We start from the raw sequence: 23,854 nt of genomic DNA, 5'->3' as shown, positions 1-23,854 counted from the left end.
GGAGACGTCCGCTGAGTCAGGGCAGGGGCTGGGGAGATGGCTCCACAGTTGGGAAGGCTTGTTGAACCATTCCTAACACCCTGTCAGGTGACTCAGAGCCCGCCCGTCACTCCAGGGCAAGAGTAAGGGAAAGTCTGTAGTGGGGTACCGGGCCTCGTTTCGACCCCCACACAGCATCCTGAATCCCCAATACTTGTAGTTGACTACAAAGTGCAAAAGGTCATCTCAAACAGCAAGTATTTTGTAGAATATGTCTCTAAAACGTCCCCAGATCGCCATATTTTAACAAAACAAACAACAGCAACAAGAAACCCTCTGTAGTCCACATGTCTCTCACAAAACTCAGCAATGCAGGAACGAGAGAGACATTGGTGAACTTGAGAATGAATGATTTAGTAAGTAAAAGATGACGTCATTTATCAAGTCATTTAAATAAATTTTCACCGAAATGAATTCCTTGAGAGGTGACATCATTGTTAATAATTTTAACGGTGAGATTTCTTTACATAAAAACGAATTGACTTTTTTTTAACAAGTTGACAGTGTACTTGGCTAGGGCTTTTACTAACTTAGCTCCCCTACCCCCACTTCCTGTCTAGAGTGTTCAAAGCGCAGGCTGGGTGGACAGGCCTGCTGAGAGCCAGGCAGGAAAGAAAGAGTCACACTGTAACCATCGTGAGCTTGGAAGCAAATGCGGCCGCAGCCAGTCACCTCCAAGGACAGGAAGTGCTCCTTCCATGACAGACTCTGCATGGCCTGCACCACCTCTGAGATTGTCCTCTGGTGTCCGTCCTCTGTCCTCTGGTACCCTCACACCAAGAGCTCCTGTCCCTCACAGAGGTTTCCCCTCAAGGGACCAGCAGTTTGCAATCAAAGCCCATGAACCCCACATTTGTCCCTTCTTCTTTGCCTCTCAACAGACCCATCCCTACAAGGGAGCCCAATGTGCTCCCAACAGCAGTCCAGTCTCCCTCACCTCAGACGCCATTCATCACCCATCACCAGAGTCCTTCCTCTGCTCAGGCCCTGAAGAGCCCGAACCTCATCAGTAGCATTAGCTATTGACCCTGTGACTCTCTCTCTCTGTCTCTCTGGTGTGTGTGTGTGTGTGTGTGTGTGTGTGTGTGTGTGTGTGCGTGTGCGAGAGAGAGAGAGAGAGAGAGAGAGAGAGAGAGAGCACTGTCCTGTGTGCACTGTGCAGGTGTGTACATGCTCTGGCATGTGTGGAGGTCAGAGGGCAACCCTGAGTATTGGTCCTCGCCTTCCTTATTTTGAAACAGGGTTTCTTTGTTACTGTCCCACTGAGTACCCCAGGATAGCTGGCCATTGAGCCTCTGAAGTGTCTCCTGCCTCCAATTCCCTACAGGCTTCTACATGGGCTCTGGGGCAGAATGTCAGAAGGGCTCGCTCACTAGCCAGTGAGCACCCTATATGATCACCCTTCGTGCAAATCCCAGTGCACCTTTGCAGAATGACAAATTCATTCATTTTCCACCTTCTGGATTGCCGTCGGCAGAATGTTCTTCCGTGGATGTCAGCATCTCAGATCCAAGCAGCCATGTGTTTAATGTAAGGACATTCTGTCTTTCCTACACTGTCCTGCTCATACGACTGAGACCTCAAGCATCCATGGAAGCACCTTTTCCATGTTGCTCTTCCCAGAGGACTCTGTGGGTGGAGTGGTGCCCTGTGTCCTGGCCACCTGTGCTTTCCTCCGCTCTGGACACGAGTGAAACCACAGTTTGGTGCTTGTCCAACAGCCTTCGTGGAATCGAACTGAGAGCTGCCATTGCCAGCTAGCCTGTACTCCACCAGGACTTACACGGTCAAGACAAGCAAAACCTACTGCTTTCCACATGTGTCTGTCAAGAGACAGTTTGGGGACAGTTCATAAGAAAGATGGAACAGAAGGTGAACGAACGGCTGTTGTCCGATATGCCTGAACTGTAAGCCTTTGTGAATGGCTGTTGTCCCATATCCCTGAGTCCCAAGCCAGAGCCTTGATATTGCGCTCTGGAGTCCCTGCCAAACCTAAGCTGAGGCATTTTTTCCACTGGCCCAATAAATGGTTATGTAGCCATCAGGAGATCCACATTCTGCACCTGGTTCTCTTAATACCTACTGGGTGCACGAAGCCACTTCATAAACCCGTCTGTGGCAGATGTTATTACGGCGAAGCTGGGACAGGGAGGGTTGGTCTTAGTGGAGCCCAGGGGAGAGGCTAGTACCAGCAGAATTCTGCTGGACTGAATTCCTCGGAGTATCCAGAGGTACCAGGGGTGCAGTGTCTGGGACATCCCGATTCTGCTCCAGTCCTGGCTCCTGCAGGGTTTCTCCTCCCCCTTGATTGACACCACGTTCTGTCTTCCTTGGAGCTTTTAAGAAAGTGTTTTGGAACATAGCCCCACTTCCCACTGGGGCTTCTGTGGTTTCCCATGGGGTCTTGTCTCCCGCTAAGCAGTCAGCCATCCTTGGCTTCTGAGGGCTCTCTTCATGAGGTGTCACCTGCGTGGAACCTTCTAAGCCAGGAGACTCTACAGAAGTATGTCCTTTCACTTTGTTCTGACCAAAGAGCCTCTTTAAAAACATCAGGGAAGGTTTTCCAGTGGCTGCAAGTGATTTCCCACAGAAGCACAGAGGAGACCGAAGCCTCCGGTCGCGGTTGGAAGTGTCACGTTCCTCAGCCCCAGACTACGAAGAGCTCACTTTGAATTATACAGAGAGGGAGGGGGGAAAACCAAAAATAAAACCCTGTCTGGATTCCAGAAGAGTCATTCACAAGGTGTCTGCATTTATTAATGTTTTCCCCCTACTGGGGAAAGTAATAAGCCACAGAAACCCCTGGCATTAAAACCACAGTGCACAAGTGCAGACCTAGGCTTAAAAGCACAGTGCCTAAGTGCAGACCTGGGTCCTTTCTGGGGTTTTTTTCATACTGCAAATTTCAGAAGCCCAGTCCCTGAGAGGTCTGTAGCACTGAGGCTGCCTGTGCCACAGAAGACTGGTAATCTGCTAGTATTGGCTCTACTCAGGAACCAGTATCTCTAAACATCTTGTCTTGTATTCGTCAGGAGTGTTCAGAGCCTGACTGATCCTGTCTCCTCACTAAGCGCTGTGCCTGGTTACAAAGGTCACAGTTTAACCAGCTGTCAGCGGTGGCCATCCTCACCAGGTCACAGAGGGCCTGTGTGTGCAGAGGCACTTCAAGGACCTGCTGCCTCTGGAGGCCTGATGCAGGCATGCATGGAGGCCTCTGAAATCTGAGGGCCAGAGCTGAGGGCTGCGAGTTTAATGAGCAACCGAGGGGCTATGACTGCTGAAACACTTCAGAAGGAACCATGTTTCTGGTATCCGGGACCAGTTGTAAAGACTCCATCTTTAAAGCAGTAAGGACAGCCGAGTCCACTTGCACCCAGGACCAAACACTGTCACCTGGACTGCCGCCTCTGACAAAGTAGTGCCACTTGCTCTGAGGGTTGAGGTCCCTAGCTCCCTACCACCATGGAAGGGTGAGGCTGCTCTCCAGAGGAATCTGCTACAGATCCAGCTTAGTCCAGACTCCCTGCTGCGTGGACGAGCGTTATTAAGGACTCCTTTGTTCCCAGCCTGTGGTATCTGTGGTCTCATGTGACTTAGGAAAGCCTGCCTGCCTCTCTCAATGGTCCCTGAGGAGACCCCTAGGTAACTGTGTATCTGCAGCCTGTAAGTCTGATTCAAGTCCACCCAGCAGTCCTGCAAGCCAGGACTCTGCTCTGCTCTCCCATAGATGACGCTCCACTCGTCTCTGAGATGTGCCCACCACGTGAGGCAGCTTCACCTTAGCAGCCATCTATGGGAATGTCACAGGCACTTGGCCCCAGTGTCCATCTGCAGGAGTAAGGTGTTCCACAAGACAAACCATCCGCCTAGGCTCTGGCTCCACCTCATGCACCTGCCTTGGCCTGGGCCCGTGTGTTGTGTGTGCCCTGTGCGCAAACACTTCGCTCCTTGCTAGTCTACATTTGATGTCTGGTGTCCAAGTCGCCACGTGTTACTTCTGTGTTGATGCAGTCAGTAGAAGGGTGTAAGCATCATCCGGGTGACAGGCCTTTGTGCACACCTTACAGGACTGTCTCATGATTAACAGCAAGTACAGGAAGTTGCTAGGAGGTCAGCACAGCCGCTTCTTCCACCATCTTCTTGGTGAGCCTAAACTCCGGCAACTAGTGTGGCAGACAGAAAGGAAGAAGGAGGCCCTTTTGTTCCTGCATTAGGCATCCAAGCAGGTGGTGAAGCTATTCCTGGCTGCTCCAAAGCTGGGACAGGAGGCCTGTAAGACAAACCAGGCATTTCCTTTCATCTAGCAGGTTCGAAATAGCACCTGGCTGCGTTGTTCCCTTGCTGTGGCCCCTCAAGGGCAGCTCTGCAGCTGTCAGAGCAGCCTGGCAATTCCACAGGCTAGGGCTGGCTCGGAGGTGATCACCAGCCACATCCTCTGGCGTTGGGTGGCATTGTGGAGTCACTGTAAAGACTCCCAAGTTTGTAATTAAAACAAGAATGAGGGTTTTCAAGCTCAGAGACAAAAGGAGCGAACCAGGGCATCTCTTTTAAGTAGACGCTGTGCTGTGAGCTGTGTAGACGTGGAACTTTATCATCAACCCAGCCTGGGCGTCTGCAGCCTTGAGAGTAGCTAGGAACATCTTTTCTCCTAACCCAGCGTTTTTAAGCTCCTAATATTATTTCACATTTAAAGGTGACAGCAATATCTTTAACGTTCTTCTATTGGATTAATAACGTTTAATGTTCAAAGCAATAAAGCGAAATGTTTTCATGAGACTGCTTTTATATCACTCATGGAAAACCCAAGTTTAAGAAAAAAGAGACCACACACACAAAAGCCAAGAACTGTACACTCAGGGAAAAAAAAAACCTGTTATGCCTAGCGTGAGTGGTCAGTGGGTGGGTGTGTGCCTAGCGTGAGTGGCCAGTGGGTGGGTGTATGCCCAGCGTGAGTGGTCAGTGGGTGGGTGTGTGCCTAGCGTGAGTGGTCAGCGGGTGGGTGTGTGCCTAGCATGAGTGGCCAGTGGGTGGGTGTGTGCCCAGCGTGAGTGGTCAGCGGGTGGGTGTGTGCCTAGCGTGAGTGGTCAGCGGGTGGGTGTGTGGGTGTTCTGGCTGCGGCATGAGGAAGGGAAGGGCAGCCCACTCGTGGCCGTGAGCAAGCAGAGCCCTCACCCACTCTCCTGCCATCCGTCTCCACCAAGCAGCAGAATATGACAATGTTAGCATTTTTCATTCCCCCGACGTTACCCATTAATAAAGCAATGATCCAAAAGGGGCTTTGCTGAGTCGGTTCTTTATGTGCCCATCACTCACGACGAGATAATTTCACACAGGATCGTTTTAAAATTAAATGACGATAAAAACGCTCTGCTGTTCTGTGTTCACCAGTTCATGGAAGTCTATCAAGTCATTAATGTGTCATGACAAACTGCTCGATGGGTACAAGAGTAATTAATTATTTGAATAAATAACAAGTTGAACTTGGGGCTTTGAACCACAATGACACCAAGCAGCCCATTAAGGATGTCTTGGAAGCCTCTTCAGGGCACCAGTGTGAAGAGTTAAAATGTGGGCCAGGGAGTGATGGAAACGGATTTCATAAACACAGGGTAAGATTTTGCGGGGAGAAAGGCACAGTGACATACTCCCGTGCCCACCTGCGGTTCAGTGTCAAAAGTTCCTCGGCAGCGGCCGTTCCGGGATACCACTTGATCAGCGATGACTTCAGAGAACAATTAGACAGACTTTCATAATCACCATTAATCTCTGCATATTTTGCAAGATAATTACAGCAATTATTATTTGGATTTCTCTTCTATGTGCCCATTGTAAAGGGGAGCAAGTGCTTATTATCCCGGAGAGTTCACAGAGCCTCGCGTGCGAATCCCCTGTCATCTCTGTGCTCATTATTTCAGCTGTGTCTGCCTGGAAAAGTTCATCAGCTCTAGAAACAAGAGCAATCCCACAGACGCTGTTATTAAACCTCAAGGCTGAGGTTCGACCGCTGGCTGAAGTGGAGGGTGTCAGGGGAGATGGCCACAATCCCTTGACATTGCTGTCAGGTGACAGGGAACATGTGTGACTGGTACAGTCAGGAACCGGAGGTGGCCGTATACCTATTTTTTTCTGGAAGATCTACAAAGTGATCTACAGCTGCCAATATTTAGAGGGTGTGTGTGTGTGTGTGTGTGTGTGTGTGTGTATGTACACACTTGCTTCTGTATACATGTGTGCACATATGCACATGTACTGCCTTTATGCCCTTTAAAGGTTAATATTACACCTAGATAGCTCTTGGCTTGTACTTCACAGACAGGACAACTTGATAAACATCGTGATGTTTGCAGATCACAGTGGGTGTCACCTTGGTCACTGGTTCAGTCTCAGGCGGCTCCTTCATCCCGTCAGTCACTGCAACCCAGAGAGCTTACGTGCTAGGGCACTGTGTGGGAGGGTGGCTGCGGCTTACTGTGTGTTTCCATCAGGACACACCTCTGTGTGGATGAGGTGCCCTTCTCTGACACATCGCCCTGGCCTCAGTTAGTGTTCCGGCTTTCATCCTTCCGTGGCCACACCCTGGGAGTGGTCAGCAGTATCCACTGCGGCCATGGGTAGGACTTGATTTCATTTATTAGAAGAGAGGAAGATCTTGGGGGATAGGATGACACCTCTGGGGTCTGTTGTTGTTGTGACCTGTAGGAAGTCTCTTCAATTTTAAGTGAAATTTGGAACACTACATCTTTCTAGTGTGTGCTTTTCAGAGGCTCATTATGGAATCAAAGTAAACAGCATTGGCGTGGGCCGGGGAGATGGTAAAGTGCTTATCTTCCAAGCATGAGGACCTGAATCCCAACCCCAGAACCCAGATAAGTGGTAATGCAGCGGTGAAAGCTTGAAACCCTACTGCAGGGGACGTGGAGGCAGGCAGCTCCGTGGGGTGTGCCTAGCCAATGAGAGATCCTGCTTCAGAAAAACAGCATCTGATGACTGACACCTAAGACTGACCTCTGGCCTCTACACACATGGGTGTACATGCACAGACGTGCATATAAAGGGATAGGATTGTCCCTTTGTCACGGAATCTTTTTAAAAAAGTATTATGAAGCAGAATTAATTTCTGTACCTTTCTTCATGCCATTGTGATGACAGACCCATAGTTCAAAGAACTGGTAATCAGGATGTCCGGCAAATGCTTGCAGTGGAGGCTACTGAGCGAGCGTGGTGGTTGGTGAGGCAGGATGGCCCAGGCCGTCGTCGTTCTGTTGGTTTCAGGGTTATACAGACAGGGAGGCACACAAGTCAACAGTCAGATATGCTGAGCAGGTTGGGGTGTCTGGGTGCTGGAGGGCGGGGAGCCTTGAGTACGTAAAACAGTTGGGATCCACACGCCAGGGCCTGTGAGCTTATGGAAAGGGACAGAAGTCTTCAGGTAAGGGGGTGGAACAGTGGGACCTGTCATTTAAAGGAGACTCTGGTGGCCATGAGGGACATCCCCCTGGAGACAGCCATGGCGTACCACTATGGTCCTCCTAGCATCTCCATTCCCGGAGCAGAAGTCCACTCTTCTCAAACATGTCCAGCTCTCTGCTATCAGTGAGGACTTGTTTGATATCACCTGGGCCCCGCTCATGAGCACCACCCACAGTGGACAAGCCTCTGCTCACTGGGGCCTACCTAGCTGTCACATGCCAGGTACTGTTGTAGGAGCTTGGGACACAGCTGTCATTGAGCCATATACGGGTAGAGCTGGGGTGAGGGGAGCATTGAGACGCACCCCACCCCAACCCCCAACCCTGCCCCCAGCAGCCAGTCTAGTCCAGAGAGCTTCTGGGCTTTGTCCCTCTACAGAGATGGGAGTCATGGCCAGAATTTTGGATGTTCATGTTACACATTCTCCTGAATCCTTGCCTCTCAGGGGAATGGCCAGCCCCGTGCGCAAAGGCTCCGTGAGATACAAAAGTGTCTGGAGAGATCTACGGAAAATTCCCCTCAAAGATGCAGCTCCCTGTTAGATTGTTTGCCTTGTCATTATCTCCCAAGACTTAGGGCTTGAGCTGGCCTACAGTCACCACTACTCAGGGGTCTGTGGGTCACCAGTGGCTCTTCTGATATGTTCATCATGGCTGGACTAGATGGCCATGCATGGGGCCATCCACACGTTATGTCAGAGGTGACAGCTTGGTTGGGGTGGGGAGCATGGAGCCAGGACTGTAGGCCTTCACTCCACATGGTGGCTCTGTGGCTGTCACTCAGCCAGCCCAGCTGGGGCCCAGCAGGGAACCACACTCCCAGGTACACAATATGGTGTCACATAGACTAATGTCCAATTACCCCAAGCAAGTCACATAGCCGAAGAGGAGAGGGATTGCTTAAATTTCATGGTGGCATCCACGATGAAAGTGCTTTGTGGAGGGATGTGTGTACAGGGTTAGCAGCCACATGTGGCATGTTCAGCCTGCCAACTCCTACTCTTTCTCTGAGAGGCCTCTGTCCTGGCACAGGGCTTCCTCTAGCTGGTACAGGGCAGTCACTAGGGAAGAAGGAAAGATCCCAGTGTTGAATTTACTTACATCTACTGTAGAGCACTTTCTATGATGCCCCAGAGATATATACTTTATAATTAAGAAATCTAGTGTTTGAGATAATTCCTATTAAAAGTCGGATGTCAGCCCTGGGGTAGACATAATAACCTTATGTGCACATTACAGACTTGGCAGGAAATCAGATTTGATTGAAGCCCCATCACCTTGCTCAGCCTGAGGCAAGTTGGATGGTGAAGGTCCTATCTTCCTCAGGACTTTGTGCTGAGCCACCGTCCTTCAGCCTGGGCTTGGGATTGACTTCTTTTGTCTTAGGTGTATGCTGTGTGTGCCAGCAGCAACAGCACTGAAGTGGGTCTGTCTTCTTCCTCAGAGTGGACATCAGGGATCCATGGGCTATCCTTGGGTAAATTTGTGAAGTCACTGTTCTCCCTTCCACGTGGCCACGTAGTGGGATCTGAGCTGTGCCTGTACAGGGAGAGTGGCCTGTCCCTCTACAGTCCCTGACCTCTGCTCACAAGGATTGGCATCTGCTAATCCTTGTCACTATTGTTCCTTCAGTATTTATGGGTTGTCATTTGGTGAGGAGGAGGCCTTCCTTTCATCCTGTGTATATATTTATCACTTTGCATCAGTATGAACCAATAGGTTTCTCATTTGTTAATCTTTCCCCCAATGAGGCAGTCTAGCTATGTAGCTCAGGCATATTTTGAACTCCCAATCCTCCTGCCTCAGCCTCCTGAATGTTGGTTTCATAGGTATGTCCACTGCACCCGACTCCATCATCACTTTCTTAGATGCTCAGATTGTTCCATATTTAGCCAATGGGAGCTCCATCAGGCCAGACTCCAGGCCCTTCTGTCATGGTTCTGTGGTTCTGTGAGGGTATCTTTGGTTTCAGGTATAAGATGTTTCTGTCTTTCCTGTCCAGTCTAGAGTCAGCCATGTCCCCAGGAGCCTGCTCCTTATAGAACAGGGTGCAAGAAACCAAAGCAAGGGCTCCTAGTGTGTGTGCTACTTGCAAGTGCCCTCGCCGTAGGCCAGCGCTTCTCAACCTTTGTAATGCCGCGGCTCTTTAGTACAGTTCCTCTTGTGGTGACCCCAACTGTAGAATTATCATTGCTATTTCATAACTGTACAATTTGCTATGTGTTTTCCGATGGTCTTAGGTGACCCCTGTGGAAGGGTCATTCAGCCCTCTCAAAGGGTCTCAACTTTCAAGTAGAGAACCCTTGTTCTAGGTCCTTGGGGCTGAGAAACGTGTGTTTGTCCATGTGCACCTGTATCCACACGGGACTGTATTTACATCTGTGCATGTATACACAGCTCCCCCTCCTACACATCGAAACCTGACACCCTCCCATTCTGGTCCATATGACACAGTGTATGCTGAACTTGTGGGCTTCCTGACAACTCCTGGAATCTTTCTCAGTGGAAGAACTGGGTCCTACAGTAGCCTCCCTCGGCTCTGTCCTGGGGGCTTCCAAGGGTTTCCTCCAGGGAAAGAGCCAGGTCACTTGGCCCTTCTGTCACAGTGCTAGCAGCTGTCAAATTCTCTTTCTGCACAGACATTCATTCTCCCTCTCCCTCTCCCTCTCCCTCTCCCTCCCCCCCACTCCCCACCCCCCCCCACCCCCCGTCACACATACACACACACAGTCAGTGCACCAGGCCAAGTACTTCTTGTTTCTCTTGTCCTTAACTAGTTACTCCTAACCTTCTTGTCCATGGTTATCCAACTCAGATGAGCCCATTTTCTTCTGTTGGGCATCACAAGTGCCCCACAAAAAGACAGGTCAGATGGAAGCCCCAGCTCAGCCCAGCCACCTCCTGGCTTCCCGTCCTCATAACAATTCCTGGTGTCCCGTTCTGTCACCCTCAATCCCTCCTGTCCCTCTAGCCCAGTTCCCAGACTCAGCTCTTCCATTTATGCTGCTTCTGATCCCTCTTCTATTTCCTTTGCCCCAACCACCTGCACCAGCCTCATTCTCGATATTAACTAGGGTTTCATTAATATAACAAAACACCACCACGATCAAAAGCAACCTGAGAAGGAAAGCGTTTGTTTCATCTTATACTTCCACATCCTAGTCTATCATCAGAGCAAGTCAGGCAGGAATCTGGAGGCAGGAACTGAAGCAGAATCCATGGTTGAATGTTGCTTGGTGGCTTGCTCTACATCAACTGCTCTCCTTGCTTCTTTGTACCAACCTGGATCTCAGACACAGGGAGCACCGCCCTCAGTGGTCTGGTCCCTTCCACATGGAGCATTAGTCAAGAAAAGGCCCCCACAGACTTGTATGGGCAGCCTGATTGATAGCCTGTACTGTCTCAATGAGTTTCCTCTTCACATATACCTCTAACTTGTGTCAAGTTGACAAAAAAAGAAAAAACCTAGCCAGGACACTTGATTTCTTGTCAGCTTGACACACCATTACATAGCTAGTAATCCATAACCTTTCCTTTTATGTTTATCCACAATGTCTCTGTACCAATATCACAAAATAAAGCCCATTCCAAGTTTTTAAAAATCCCACAGTCATTAAAAATCCAAACACTTTAAAAAGTCAGTCTCTGCTAGGTGTGGTGATGCACACCTTCAATCTCAGTACTTGGGAGGCAGAGGCAGGTGGATCTCTGGGTTTGAAGGTAGCACAGTCTACAAAGCAAGTTCCAGCACACACAGGGCAGCAGAGAGAAACCCTGTCTCAAAAAACAAACAAACAAGCAAACCAAAACAAGCAAAAAAGTCTTTATGGAACCTATTACTATGTACAATGGATATATGCCAACAAATTTTTAATTAAAAATAAATAAAACAAAATAGAAAATTGGACTCTTTAAAATAACCAAAATCTCTTTCAAAGTTGTAAGTCTTTCCAAAATATCTGAAGTCTCCTAACTGTGGGTTCCTGTAACATAAAAAAAAGAAGAAAAAGTGTGTGTGGAGGGGGTAACATTATATTTCAAATAGGAAAGCCAGGGCACTGTTATAATCATATCAAAGCAAAACCAAAGGCCAGCAGTATAACAGCAAAAGCTTAGTGTGTGCTGTGTGGAAATCTTTTAAGAGCCTCTGGAGTCCGTGGGACTCATAAGCTCCACCCCTCAGGCTTTGCTGTCATAACACTCATGGCTCCTCCCACAGGAGGAGCTCAGGCTGGCTCCATGCTGTTGTCCTTGCTGCATTCATGGTACTGCATCCCCCAGATGCTGGAGGCTTCACCACACTGTGCTGCACCCTAACCAATAGCCTTTCCTGGGTTCTATTCAGGGACTCTTCCCTGCCACATGGTGCCAGGCTCAACTTCTCTTCATGACTGCTTCAGTCCTGGGGCTTCTATTGCAACTGAGACTGAGCCTTCGCCAATAGGCTCTCTGTGCTCTCATGATGCCAACTCTCCGCTGCTCTCAATGACCTCTTCATGCCTGCAAAGCCAGTGCCACCCGGAAGTGATGCAGACATGACCAAGCTCTGCTTACCAGCATGAGATGCAGCCCAGCCCCTCCAGGCCGTGACTTCTGTGTGCTGGCTGAGGAAACACACACACACACACACACACACACACACCCAGAAGATTTTGCCCCAGTGGTGCTGTTCTTTTCTTAATCACAGCTTATTCTTCAGCTTCACATGACCAGTATTAGTCGTACCAGCAAAGCAAAGACTCCACTGTAGGGGTTCTGGTCTCCTGTTAATCACAGCGAGTTCTTCAGCCCCGGGTGACCCCCCATAGTGACCTGGGGCCTTGCTCATCAGTGATTAATTAAGAAAGTGCTCCACAAGGAAGGGGAAAACATGATCAAAATGTATTGTATACAATTATTTTTCAATAAAACAGGAAATATTCATAGACTTGCCTGCAGACCATCTGACAGAGGCGTTGTTCCATTGCAGGTTATTCTTTCCAGATAACTCTAGTGTGTGTCAATTTGGCTAAGGCGAGCCAGGATAGACTAGGTAGTTGGGAATGGCCACCTGCAGGCTGAGACTGTCCCTAGTCGCTCCCGCCCACGGGCCTTTGTATGGCACGTCTCGTGGCCTTTGGGATGACAGTCAAGGAGCCTTGGGCACTGGCTGTAGGCTCTGCCCCATACCCCTATGAACTGTTAAAAAAGTCTGAGTTAGAGCTTTGCCTTCTGATGTGGGAAGTTCCACAACTAAAGGGAAAGGTGCAGAACAGTTACACTGTGGTTCTGGGTTTATTAACATGTGCATGCATGTGCATGCGTGCATATACACATGCACACACACACATATATTTCTTTACACATGAAGATACATATAAATATATAGAAAACAGGTAGGGGCCCAAGGCCTTTGCAGACCCCTGTCTTGGGGTTGGGGCCAGGAACTTCAGGATATTTTAGCTTAGCTGGCCTTTAGGAATGGATTCCTTGGAAAACTGATCCATATATTGAGACATTTAAAAAAGTACAATTTAAAATTGTGTTGGTGTTAAAGGGAAAGGGAGCCCTGGAAGGGAAGGTGCGCTTCCCTCCTTGGGTGTCTGTCTACAGGAAGCTGGGTGCATGTGCTGCTCACCCAGCAGGGCCTGTCCACTGGCCACCCAGCCTGACTCCAGTGACAGTGACATAACAGTGACACAGAGGAGACCCACCTCACTGAGCCCTGGAGAGCAGGCCTCCCTGGGCCAGATTCTGCTCTTCTGTGCACAGTCGGGCTCCCTGCTTCATCTCCAGCTCCCCAGCAGGCTCTAGAATTTCCGTCTTGGAGCAGCAGGTGTGAGCACAGCCTGCAGGGCCTCCTGACCACAGAGGCCTCCAGTTACCCCCATGGACAAGATCCCCAGACAACTGTCTTCACCTTAAGCCAAGTGCAAGCAGTCTTGGAGAGAAGCTGTTACAGAGTTGTAAAGTTAGAAGGCTTTCCCCATGGAGGAGTGTGGCTTCTCTAGCCAGGTTTCTAGTCCCTTCTGAGAGCTGGACACGTCCTTCTGTCCTTTCTGGACTCAGAGCTCCCCAAGACCCCCCTCACCTAACCAGGTGTCTGCATTAGAGGAGGGGCTGCTCTGAGCAGGGGCCTGGAGTCTCTCAGTACTCAGGATGTGGAACATGGTACTCTGGACCTGGAAAGGAATTGCCCCTCTATTAAAGTGAGAGTGTCAAGCACTTTGTATAGAGATGAGATCTGGAGATGGCTGTGTATATGTGAGGCCCGGGTGACCTGTGCTTTCCAGAACTTGGGACTGTCATTTGTGGGAGGCACCTGTAGTTTAACCTCTGACTTCTTTACAATAGTTTTGGTTTTGTTTCCACTTCTGCCTGCAGTGCTGGGGGTGGAAGTCAGGGCCTCACACACACCTAAGCAAACCCTGCATCACCGAGCAGTCCTCCCAGCCCTTTAGAATTCTTTTCCAAGTCATGTCAATCAAACAGCTGAGCTCGTTCAGGTTGGGGAGTATCCTTAGTTCTTGTCTTCTTGAAGGAAAGAAGTCAGTCAAAACACAGATATTTTAAGCCGAAGTTTATTTAGTAGAGCAAAGCCAGCAGTCAGACACAGTGTGAACTGCCCCCAATGGAATGTATGATATAGATTTAAAGGATACGGATTTATGAGGTGGCACATTCATAAGGTGATAGTGACCCTTTTCCTTCCCAACTCATGATGGACCAGGTTCCCCTTTCATGGCATTTCTTCCCATGATCCTCTAGGAAAGCCCATGGGACCAGACTTGAGACCAAAACCACAATGCAAATGGTATTTTAATGGTGCCAGGTCTCTCGAGCATGTGGACCCTTCATTAGTGCCTGCAGAGGATATAGCACAATCCTAGCTGCAGCTGCAAGGATATTTCACCACAACAGCATCCTGTCGGCTGGAAGACTGAGCCTTGATTTTCTTTAGTCAGCTCATAGCTAACTCCTTATCTACATGGCCCTAGACTGCACTGGGACCTCCACTCCGGATCAAGCTTCATCTGTAACTCCAGAGAGGGCAGATGCCAGGGAGGGCACTGTTGGGTACCTGTAAGTCACTCCAAAAAAGGCACTGCATCTGTGCCTTTGGATTAGGACCCCTGGGTCAGATGGTTTAACATGGGTACCTGGAGTGTGCGGAGGGCTATTTCCTCTGCAGCAATGATATTACCAGCCCTAAACCAACTGAGAAGCTGCTTGGACACCAGCTTTGAGATTTTATCCCATAGCAACTTAAGAGTGGCCCAGATTTTATCCTTTACAGTTGAAAAAAAGGCTCAGACAGATCAACCTCTGTACTGATCATAGGGGGCAGGAGGCTGTGACCTAAACTCATTCCCCGAAAAATCAGGCACTGCTTTATATATGAAAATCCGTCGTGAATGGCTGCTGCGTGCACAGCTCACTCATGTCTGCAGTCTCTCATCCCCGCCCAGCACTGCAGATGGGGGCTTACGTATCCTGGGGCAGATAAAACTCTGACTCAGGGCTGAGTGACTTAAAACGCCACATGGCTAACAAGCTGGCGCCATTGCACGTGCGCCTGACTCTGACACCCACACTCCCCGCACGTCCTCTTGTGCGTGGGCCTCTGGAGTCTCCGGCTGTGGCTGATAAATGGCTCCTTTTGGCTTCTGAATAACATGGCAAAACAAATTGCTTTGGGGACCTAGAAGGAAGTCGTTGTCCTTGTGTAAACTCAATTGGAGTGTCACCGAACAGACAGCTCTGGAGGTGTCCATAAACATCTTCCAAAGATATCCCCAAAGTGAGTCACCCAGAAAGCACCCATGCTTTGGTTTGCAAATGAGTTTTGAGAAATGGTCTTGAGATCTTGGGTTGTTGGCACCTCTTCCATCCCAAATTGCAAAGGACTTTAGAAATGCCACCGGAGAGGAGAGAAAGGGGTAGGGTCCTAGTTATTTACTACTCCAAGCCCCAAGCAGGTACACAGATTAAAAGGCCTCCTGCCACTCCAACTGTACTTAAATTTCACTCCAACAATCACTGCCTGCCAGTAAGCCAGTTCGCCACTCCTTCTGAGGGTGCCTGGGCTCTCCTGACACTGTGACTGTTAGCCGGGACTGTTAGCAGGGAACAGCTGAAGTACTGGGATTGAGACCTTGTTGTAAAGTTTATATTTTCACAACTCGATGTGAAACTTGTATGACTCTCTATCAAGCATACTAAGATGAAATCCTTCCTTGTGCCTTCTGCTTGTGGAGATGTCAAGGAAACATGCCCCAGGGCATGATGGGGCATCAGAGGAAGCCCTGGGGTTGCTTTGGAAAGTGAAATGATAGTTTCCACACAGAAAGAAGGAGCAGGACCTGGGGTGGCGGTGGAGGGTAATGTCCAAGCAGATGCAGCCTGTGAAACGGACAGTTTCCCTGAGAGCAGCAAAGACAGGATCTGGGTCAGCTGAAGAAAGGGAGAAAACAAAGCCCTAGACGTGTAGCCTCTTTCCTGTGGGGGTGGGGCACGCAGCAGATTACAGCTTTATTTGTTTAAACCTTGGGATCTGTAAGCATTCACAGTCCTCTTGACTTGTGCTGCCTGGTTGTAAAAAGAACAGTTGAACGAGCTCATTGTTTGGGGGCTTCTTTCTTTAATGTATTTTACAAACACTCGCAGTGACAGGCCTGACATGCAGATTTCTATGCACTCGCTCTTCAGTCTGGGATTACAGCATTAATAACACAGTTCCGTGCTTCATGCCATTTTTAAGCATGATCGTTATGATAAAGGGCATATACTTAATTACAGGCCTGCTTAATTACAGCTCTGTTGAAGCTCGTTTGTTTAGGAGAATGCTAATTGTGCTACGGAGCCCGCGGCACATCCTCACTTTGAGCTGCTCCGTGTTGCTCCAATCCATGGATCAGCGTTGGTTAAAACTGCCACCATCTTTTGCTTTAGGTAAAAAGAAGAAAGCAGCGGCCATACACTGAAGGGACACAGTTTCTAGTCAGTTATTGGGAGCCACCGTACCAGGGAGCTCTCCCCACGTGCCAGGCCTGTGACTGTTGTCAAATGCCACCTCTGTAGCTACTGTAGTGTGCCCATTTTACAGACAGGCTCAGAGGTGTGGTAACCCTGGCATGGACAGCCACCATCTACTGAACTGTGAGGGACCGAGAAGGGAGCTGGCTTCTGAGCTCCCAGCCCGTCCTTCTAGCACAGGCCAGGCCAGGAGCCTGAGCCCCACCCAGTTCCATCACCCCCCAGAACTTGGTGCCTGACTTCGGTGACTAGAGGCTGCAGTTGGGAAGGTTGAGCCAATTGGAGCAAGTTTGCCATGTTATACTGGAGAGGACCGTGGGCTTCCTTCCTTTCATTTTGGTGGAAGAGCCCTTGGTAGGACTGTGGGGCCTGTACCTTTCTTCTCCTCTTTGCCTATGTTTTCTTTTAATTAATTAGTTAATTAAATTTTTTACACTCCGTATTTTATCTCCCGACCCTGTCCACCCTCCGACTGTTCCACATCCCATACCTGCTCCCCCTGAGCCCCACCTGACCTCTAGTCTCCCGACGGTTGTGTGCGCCATCCCCCAATGAACACAGACTGGCAGTCCCCTGCTGTATGTGTGCTGGGGGCCTCATATCTTCTTTGCCTTTATAAAGTCACCCTGGGAACCCTACCTGCAGAAAGGGCCAGTGCCTGTTCTGGTGTCATGCCTGATTCTGCAACATGACTGTGCACGGTCCAGGCAGGATGGGGGAGGGAAGCCCTTGCTCTTGCTGATTGGCTGGTGGGGTGACCCGATGAGCCGTGTCCTCCAGCAGTATCGTGGGGTCAATGAGGGCCTGGCAGCTAGGGCAACCATCCACACTTCAGCTCTAGGACAGTGGTGATGGAAGCATACCAGCCCTGACTGGGGAAGGAGCGAGGCGGGAGGGCTCCCCGGGAGAGGGAGGACAGAGATGATTTATGAGCAGTCTTGGGAATCACAAGAAAAATGGGTGCCATCATTTTAAGGATTATGTTTGCCAAACCTCTGAATATTTTCATATATGGAAGGCCATCCAGCTAAGGCTCCCAGAAAGGATGCTGTTGAATCAGAAGGGGCCTTACCTCCTACAGCTAACCGCTGCAGCACAGAGGCCCTACCCGGTTCCCCACAAGCAAACAGCTCTGCCTGTTGACTCTGCCCTGCGTATCTGCCAAAGAGACTAGTGGGGCCCTGAACTGTGATGGGTCTGGGCAACCCTTTTCCCCACAGGTGCAGCTTCCTTGCAGATGTGGGCCTTTGTCACCTCTGGCCTTCTCTTATCTAGACAGGAGCCCACTCTGACTGTTTCCCATTTCTCAGATGTAGTGCTGGGTTGCTGGGCAGAGTCCCACCTCCTGGAGCAGCAGGCCTGACTCAGCCTCTCCATCTCCTTATGGGTTTAGTTTAGGGTCCCATGACGTCCTACCTCTCTTCAAGGTTCGCAAGATGATCATGAGAGAATGCCATGCTAGCCCAAGGTGTCACTCTCAAGCTCAGAGCAAACCAAGTGGCAGCCTGTGGCCGAAGTGGCAGCCTGTGGCCGGCTGTGGCACTGTGGCCTGGAGGGGGGCTCCTTTCATGTTCAGTAGTCAAATCACAGTGCTGTGTCCAACCAACAGAAAGCCGGTTCCCCGTTTGCTACTGTGCACGTCTTCCATTCATCCTGATTAGCTGAACCTAAACCACAAGGTGTTGCACGGACCTGGTAAATTCCATGCTCCAGTGTAGCCCAAATGCCGCCATTCTGAGCTTTTCATCAGATTTCACTGTTTATCAATTAGCAAACATTCACTAGGTCCCCAGCGACACTTCATTTTCACTTCCTACACATCTCTTTTCAGATATCTGGTGGTGTCCCGACCCACTTCACAGCAGTTGCTTAATCTTCTCTAGTGCCCAGGCTGTGTCATATGGAAGGGGGCATGTATGCCACTTGTGGAAGCACCGTGACGACTTTGTGGTGTCATTTCTTTCTGCCTTCATGCAATTGTGGGGCTCAAACTCACATTGTCACATTTGTGCAGCAAGCACCTTTACCCACTGAGCCATCTCGGCGACCCCTGTTAGACTTTTTAAAGGATTTATCTATTTTATGTGTATGAATGTTTGCCTGCATGCCTGTCTTTGAACCATGTAGACACAGTATTCATGGAAGCCAGAAGAGGGTGTCCGTCCTCTGGAACTGGAGTTAAAAATGGTTGTGAGCTGTCACGTGGGTTCTGGGAATGGAACGTCGTGTCCTCTGCAAGAGAAGCTAGTGTTCGTAACCACTGAGCCATCTCTCCACACACGCACCAACACACACACACACACACACACACACACACACACACACTCACTCACTCACTAGATTTTTATAATGCAGTTTGGTCAGTTAGTATGGCCTGGTGGTCACATCTGCTTCAGTGTGTCCTGCACAGCTGGGAGCCCTGTGCTGTTCCTCTTGAGCCTCTCCCCTGTTGATGGAGAGGCTGTGTGGAGTGAACAGAAGCTTGGCGCTCACACTGGATGGTCAGTGGCAGGCTGGTGTGGCCTCTCCCTGTTGGTGGGACTTGCCGCCCTCCCTCTCTGACAAGCTTGTGGCTTTCCAAGGATTCTTCATTCCCGGGAATATGTCTGTTGTGGCTGGTTCTCAGGTGGTGCTAGGATGTTGGAATGTGGGCCCATGAAACTGTTTGAGACTTTCTCCCCGCTTCCTGTGTTAATGTCACATACACCATGTGACATTAGCCTTTTCTTCTGGGTTCTAGGGCCCAGCTGCAGTGGGAGATGGCCCCTGCCACAGGTGTTTGTTGAGCCCAGAAGGCTCACACAGGAAGTGGCCCTCAGAGAGAGGGCTCGTGGTGCAGGCCAGCCCTCTTCCCTGCGGCCATTATGGACACAGCCTAACATACACCGTGGGGCCCATCCCCACAGACACCGGGCCAGATTTCATTCCTTCCTCCTGCGTTCTTCTTTCCACTTTCCCAGCCCCGCAAGCTGGCCCCAGCATTTGAATACCATGGAAGCCTTCATTTTAGGAAACATTTGGGGGGATGCACAATGTCATTTAAAATCACGGTCTGCAACAAGCCGCCCTCTTACAGGCTGCAGGTCCCTACACTAAGGGACAGATCTGTCGGCTGAAATTTGCCTCAGCTCAGGCAGCAGCCCGATTCTCTGTTCACAGGTGACACTTTGAGGGCCAACATCACATGTTCCTCCTCTGTGGCAATCCTGCCACCAGTTTGGCGGTGGAGATCTAGACACAGGTGGATTGTAGGGGATATGGTATAGGAAGGCAATGGCTTCCCAGTCCCTGTACTTCTCTCTCACAGGGTGATTGTTTCACAACCTTCCTCATGTCCTGTGGAAACTAAGCACATGGGGCAAGTCTTAATTCAGCCCTGAAGCCATGACAAGGAATCAGTAACTGTGAGACTGTGTTGTAGTTCATTCTCCCAACCCCCCCCCCCTCACACACACACTGAACCCACCCTTCCAGGCCTGGGTATGCTCCCTGCAGACTCTAAGCACACACACCCCTGACCCCTGGCCATTAGCCAAGCATCTTTTATACAAGACTTCAGATGCTCACTGCAAGCCCAAGCCAGGTCTCAGGCCCAGCCGTCAGACTGCAGAACTACTTGTCTTTCCGTGGGGATTGATGAGATGAGCACCCAGCACCACCAGGGGCTCAGTGGCTCAGCATGGAGAATGACTGTGAACACGCCCCTGCCAGCCCCTCCCAGGACACCCTCTCACCACTCCACCCATGCACCACTATCTTCCTGCTGTCACCTTTTAGGTCCCACTCCTGGCCAAGGGTAGGAAAGGGCTTCCACGCCAGCCCTGGGCCACTCCCTAACTGACTGCCTATACTCAGAGGATTCACACAGGCATCTGCATCCCTGGGTCGGATGGGGCACCCTGTCCTGTTCCACTGTAGCTCCCAGCCACTTGACCTGGGTAGCACCTGCCTCCAGCCAGGTACTCCCTGGCCCTCTGTACTGACATCTTAGATTCTTGGACAGCAACAGTGTCTTCAGTGCCTTCTTCTCCTCTCTTCTCTTGCAGCAATGGATGGTGTGCCTTTTATGATTTCAGAGAAGTTTTCCTGCATTCCAGAAAGTGTAAGTTTTATGTATGATCCCTGACCTGAAATCCTTCAGCTTCTGTGTACACGAGCTACTCTTAGCTATATCTAGCTGGCTGGCTGTTCATTTGTTTGTTTGAGATTAGGTCTCACAATGCAGCCCTGCTGGCCTAGCTTTGTGCACCAAGCCAGACTTGCTTACAGAGATGCACCTGCCTCTCTGCCTCCTGAGAGCTAAGATTAAAACACGCACCACCCAGGCTCAATGATATTTCTTGAGACATATAGCTCTGGCCGGCCTGGCATTCACTATACAGATCAGGCTATCATCAAACTCAGAGATCTCCTTCCTAGTGCCGTGCCACCACATGTGGCCTTGGTTTTTCTTCATGGCAGTGGAGTTGGCTGTAGTGCCCATTGTCACTGCCCTATTCTATGTGCACACCGCATGCTGCACAATGACACTACGGCTTATGCCAGCTGCCCAGGTTGAGCCCTGAGCCCTCCTGAATGGCAGGGGGCTGGGTCAGTGAGCCAAAGGCAGAGGCCAGGAGCCAGACCAGGAGCAGTGCCTGCCACAGCCAGGACCCTGCACTGAGCCACATCCCCTCGGGGAAGCACCTGGTCCTCAGGACACCTTCACCCCTCTCAGCTATGCAAGCCTGAGCCGCGCTGGGTCACTAAACTTGTTTCTGGCTTTTAGCCTTCCTGCAGAAGATTGCTTTGAGGCATCACTAAACACCACGGCCCTAGTTTGGCCCAGCTAAAGACCCCTTCAGTGTTTTTCTTGGACCCAGTTTAAAACCACCCGGCTGGCGATCCAACCTGCTCTGTCGTTTCCATTTTTATGAAATATAATAGGCCTCCTCTGAACCCTTCTGGTAAGCGCTTAATCTTGAAAAATGCTCCTGACGTGACACAGGAAGCCTGAGGAACTTCAGCAGAGCCACTTGGCTGTGTTGCCATGGCGACGCTGGCACTCTCCTCCATGCTCCCTGGGAGAGGCCGCGCTGCCCTGCTCTCCAGCTCCAGTTGAGAAAGTTTAGTGGAATAGTTAGAGCCTAATGATGCAACAGCTGGACCTCTGCTGGCTCCTGGGCCAGGTGGGCAGGCAGCCCCGTCCTCACACCACGCAGCCTGGCGTCTCCAGCATAGCCAAACTGTTTTGTGGCTACTGGTAGCACAGCCCCAGGAGCTCAAGGTCTAATTTGGTGGCCCTGTCCCAAGTTCGCCCTCACAAGTATGTTGCTGCCAATTCAGCACCCGGATACAGGCCAAGCCCAGTGTTAAGCTCTTCCAAGCTCTTCTCTGTTTAATCCCCCTGCAGCCAAACCAGAAGGGCCTGCCCATGCCACTGTTAACAGGCTTTTAAGTATGGCTTTTAAAGTAAAGGTGATGGGGTGTCCAGATGCCTCCGAAGGTAAACGGCCTATGGCACAAGTCCAATCACTAAAATTCAGTCCCAGGGATCTGCAGAAAAAAAGCAGGATACAGTGGCATGCGTGTGTAATCCTAGCACTCCTAAGAGATGGGAGCCATAGCCAGCAGGCCTAGAGTGCAGAGGACAGCAGAAACAAGAGAAACCTGCCTCAGCAAGGTGCAGAGACCCAGCTCCTGAAAGTCGCCCTCAGATCTTCATGTGTGTGTTCTCATCACACACACTCTATAGATCACTAACTGAGTAGGTATGTAGGTAGGGAGAGAGGGGGGAGAGAGAGGGGAGGGAGGGAGAGAGAGAGAGACAGACAGAGAGAGAGAGAGAGAGAGAGAGAGAGAGAGAGAGATTAGACTAACTCATCCTCACCTTGAGGCAGCCAGTTTAGACTCCAGAGTCAGCACCCACCAGCCTCTCCCCCGTGGCCCTGTGCAGACACACGCCCTACACCCACCAGCACTTCGAGTCCAAACCCCTGGGTTCTGTGGGGTTCCCAAACTTCACCTTCTGAGCGAGGCTGTAGAAAGCCAGGCTTTTGCCACTTCCAGGAAACACCGAGCTAGTGTGCCTGGAAGGAACCTGCAGCCTGGCCTACAGAGGGCTCGTGTGACTCAGCCCAGGCTTCTCTGGACCTCCAGCTGACCTTCTTGGCCTGTGTATTTGCCAAGAAATGTCCCAATGTCCATAGGATTGCAGAGCCCCACGATGTGCAAAACTTTCCCATGCACCACCTTTGACCTAAAGGACAGGGATCTCCTTCTCCCGTCACTACCAAAGGTCTGGGATCTACCTGACACTCCCCTATGCACTGCAGACCCCTGCAACTCCTCACCCCTGACATTGTTCTGTAAGAGACGGCAGTCAAGATGGTCGCTGATTTAGACACTTCCAACCCCATACTCTGTCACAAAAGCATCAGTCTCAGTTTCCCCTTTGTAGCAAATGAGAGGATGAGGTAATTGACTGCAGGCACACCTTTCAGGAGGCCATGACCCCCTCACCCCCCAGTGCTGTGGATATGTGGCAAAGCAGTCTAGTGATATGAAGATCTAGTCTTGTAAACATGTAAACCCACCATGTCTTTGTGGTTCCTCTCTGGACCCCATAACGACTGAACGTCACAATATTCATTCCCATGGGAGAGGCCAGCTTAGACATCACGCATGTCATAAAAGCAAGGGGGGGCATTCTCCAGCCATTCAAAAGGGTGACTTGCTCTATATTTTCAGATGCAGCCCTTTGATCTCTTGGGAATCACCATCAAGTCTCTGGCGGAAATTGAAAAGGAGGTAAGTATGATGGACTCAGGGCTCTGTTCACTCCTCTAAGGCCCCTGGCCATCCATCAGGGCTCTGTTCTAGGAAAGAGGGATGCAAGAGCCCTTCTGAGAGAAAACTCTGAGTCATATCGCGTGCACACATCCTTGACATAGACTAAGACTAATGCCTTCTCTGTCTCACCATTGCCACCAGGACTATATCTCAGAGATTTAGCCAAACCTCTTTGTGATCCAGAGGAGTGTCCTAGGTCCCTCATATTTAGACAGACCTCCGTGTGACCAGCTGGTTTGATGGCATCTGGGCATCATAAGAAAGACACCAGGATCAGGGTTTAAAGGAAAGGTGCAAGGAGATAGGCCTGAGACTGTGGGTCTCATGGGGGCCTTGCTGGGCGTGTCCCCATTCAGAGGCCAGCATCAGTCTGCACCTCCTCTCTGTGCAGAGAAGACTGCCACAGTCACGTGCTGCCGCCACAGATCCTCAGAGAGGAACATTTGTCTCAAAGATGGAAATGGCAGAACCATTTCAATATCCTTGGTTCCTTGGGGTTT

At 50.3% G+C, this 23,854-nt stretch overlaps 1 protein-coding gene across 1 annotated transcript in view; it reads left to right on the top strand.

Moving 5' to 3' along the window:
* The window catches only part of Mvb12b (multivesicular body subunit 12B), a 155,949-nt gene that overhangs the window by 110,474 nt on the left and 21,621 nt on the right, over positions 1–23,854 (top strand). The window contains exons 8-9 of the mRNA XM_052182243.1: positions 20,570–20,625; positions 23,253–23,312. Of these exons, the coding sequence (XP_052038203.1) occupies positions 20,570–20,625; positions 23,253–23,312 (116 nt within the window). The remainder of the gene's footprint in view (positions 1–20,569; positions 20,626–23,252; positions 23,313–23,854) is intronic.

This window comes from Apodemus sylvaticus, chromosome 5, assembly GCF_947179515.1.
Source record: "Apodemus sylvaticus chromosome 5, mApoSyl1.1, whole genome shotgun sequence".
NCBI classification, from domain to species: domain Eukaryota; kingdom Metazoa; phylum Chordata; class Mammalia; order Rodentia; family Muridae; genus Apodemus; species Apodemus sylvaticus.
The sequence above is the reverse complement of the archived record's forward strand: the minus strand, read 5'-3'. Positions and strand labels throughout refer to the sequence as shown.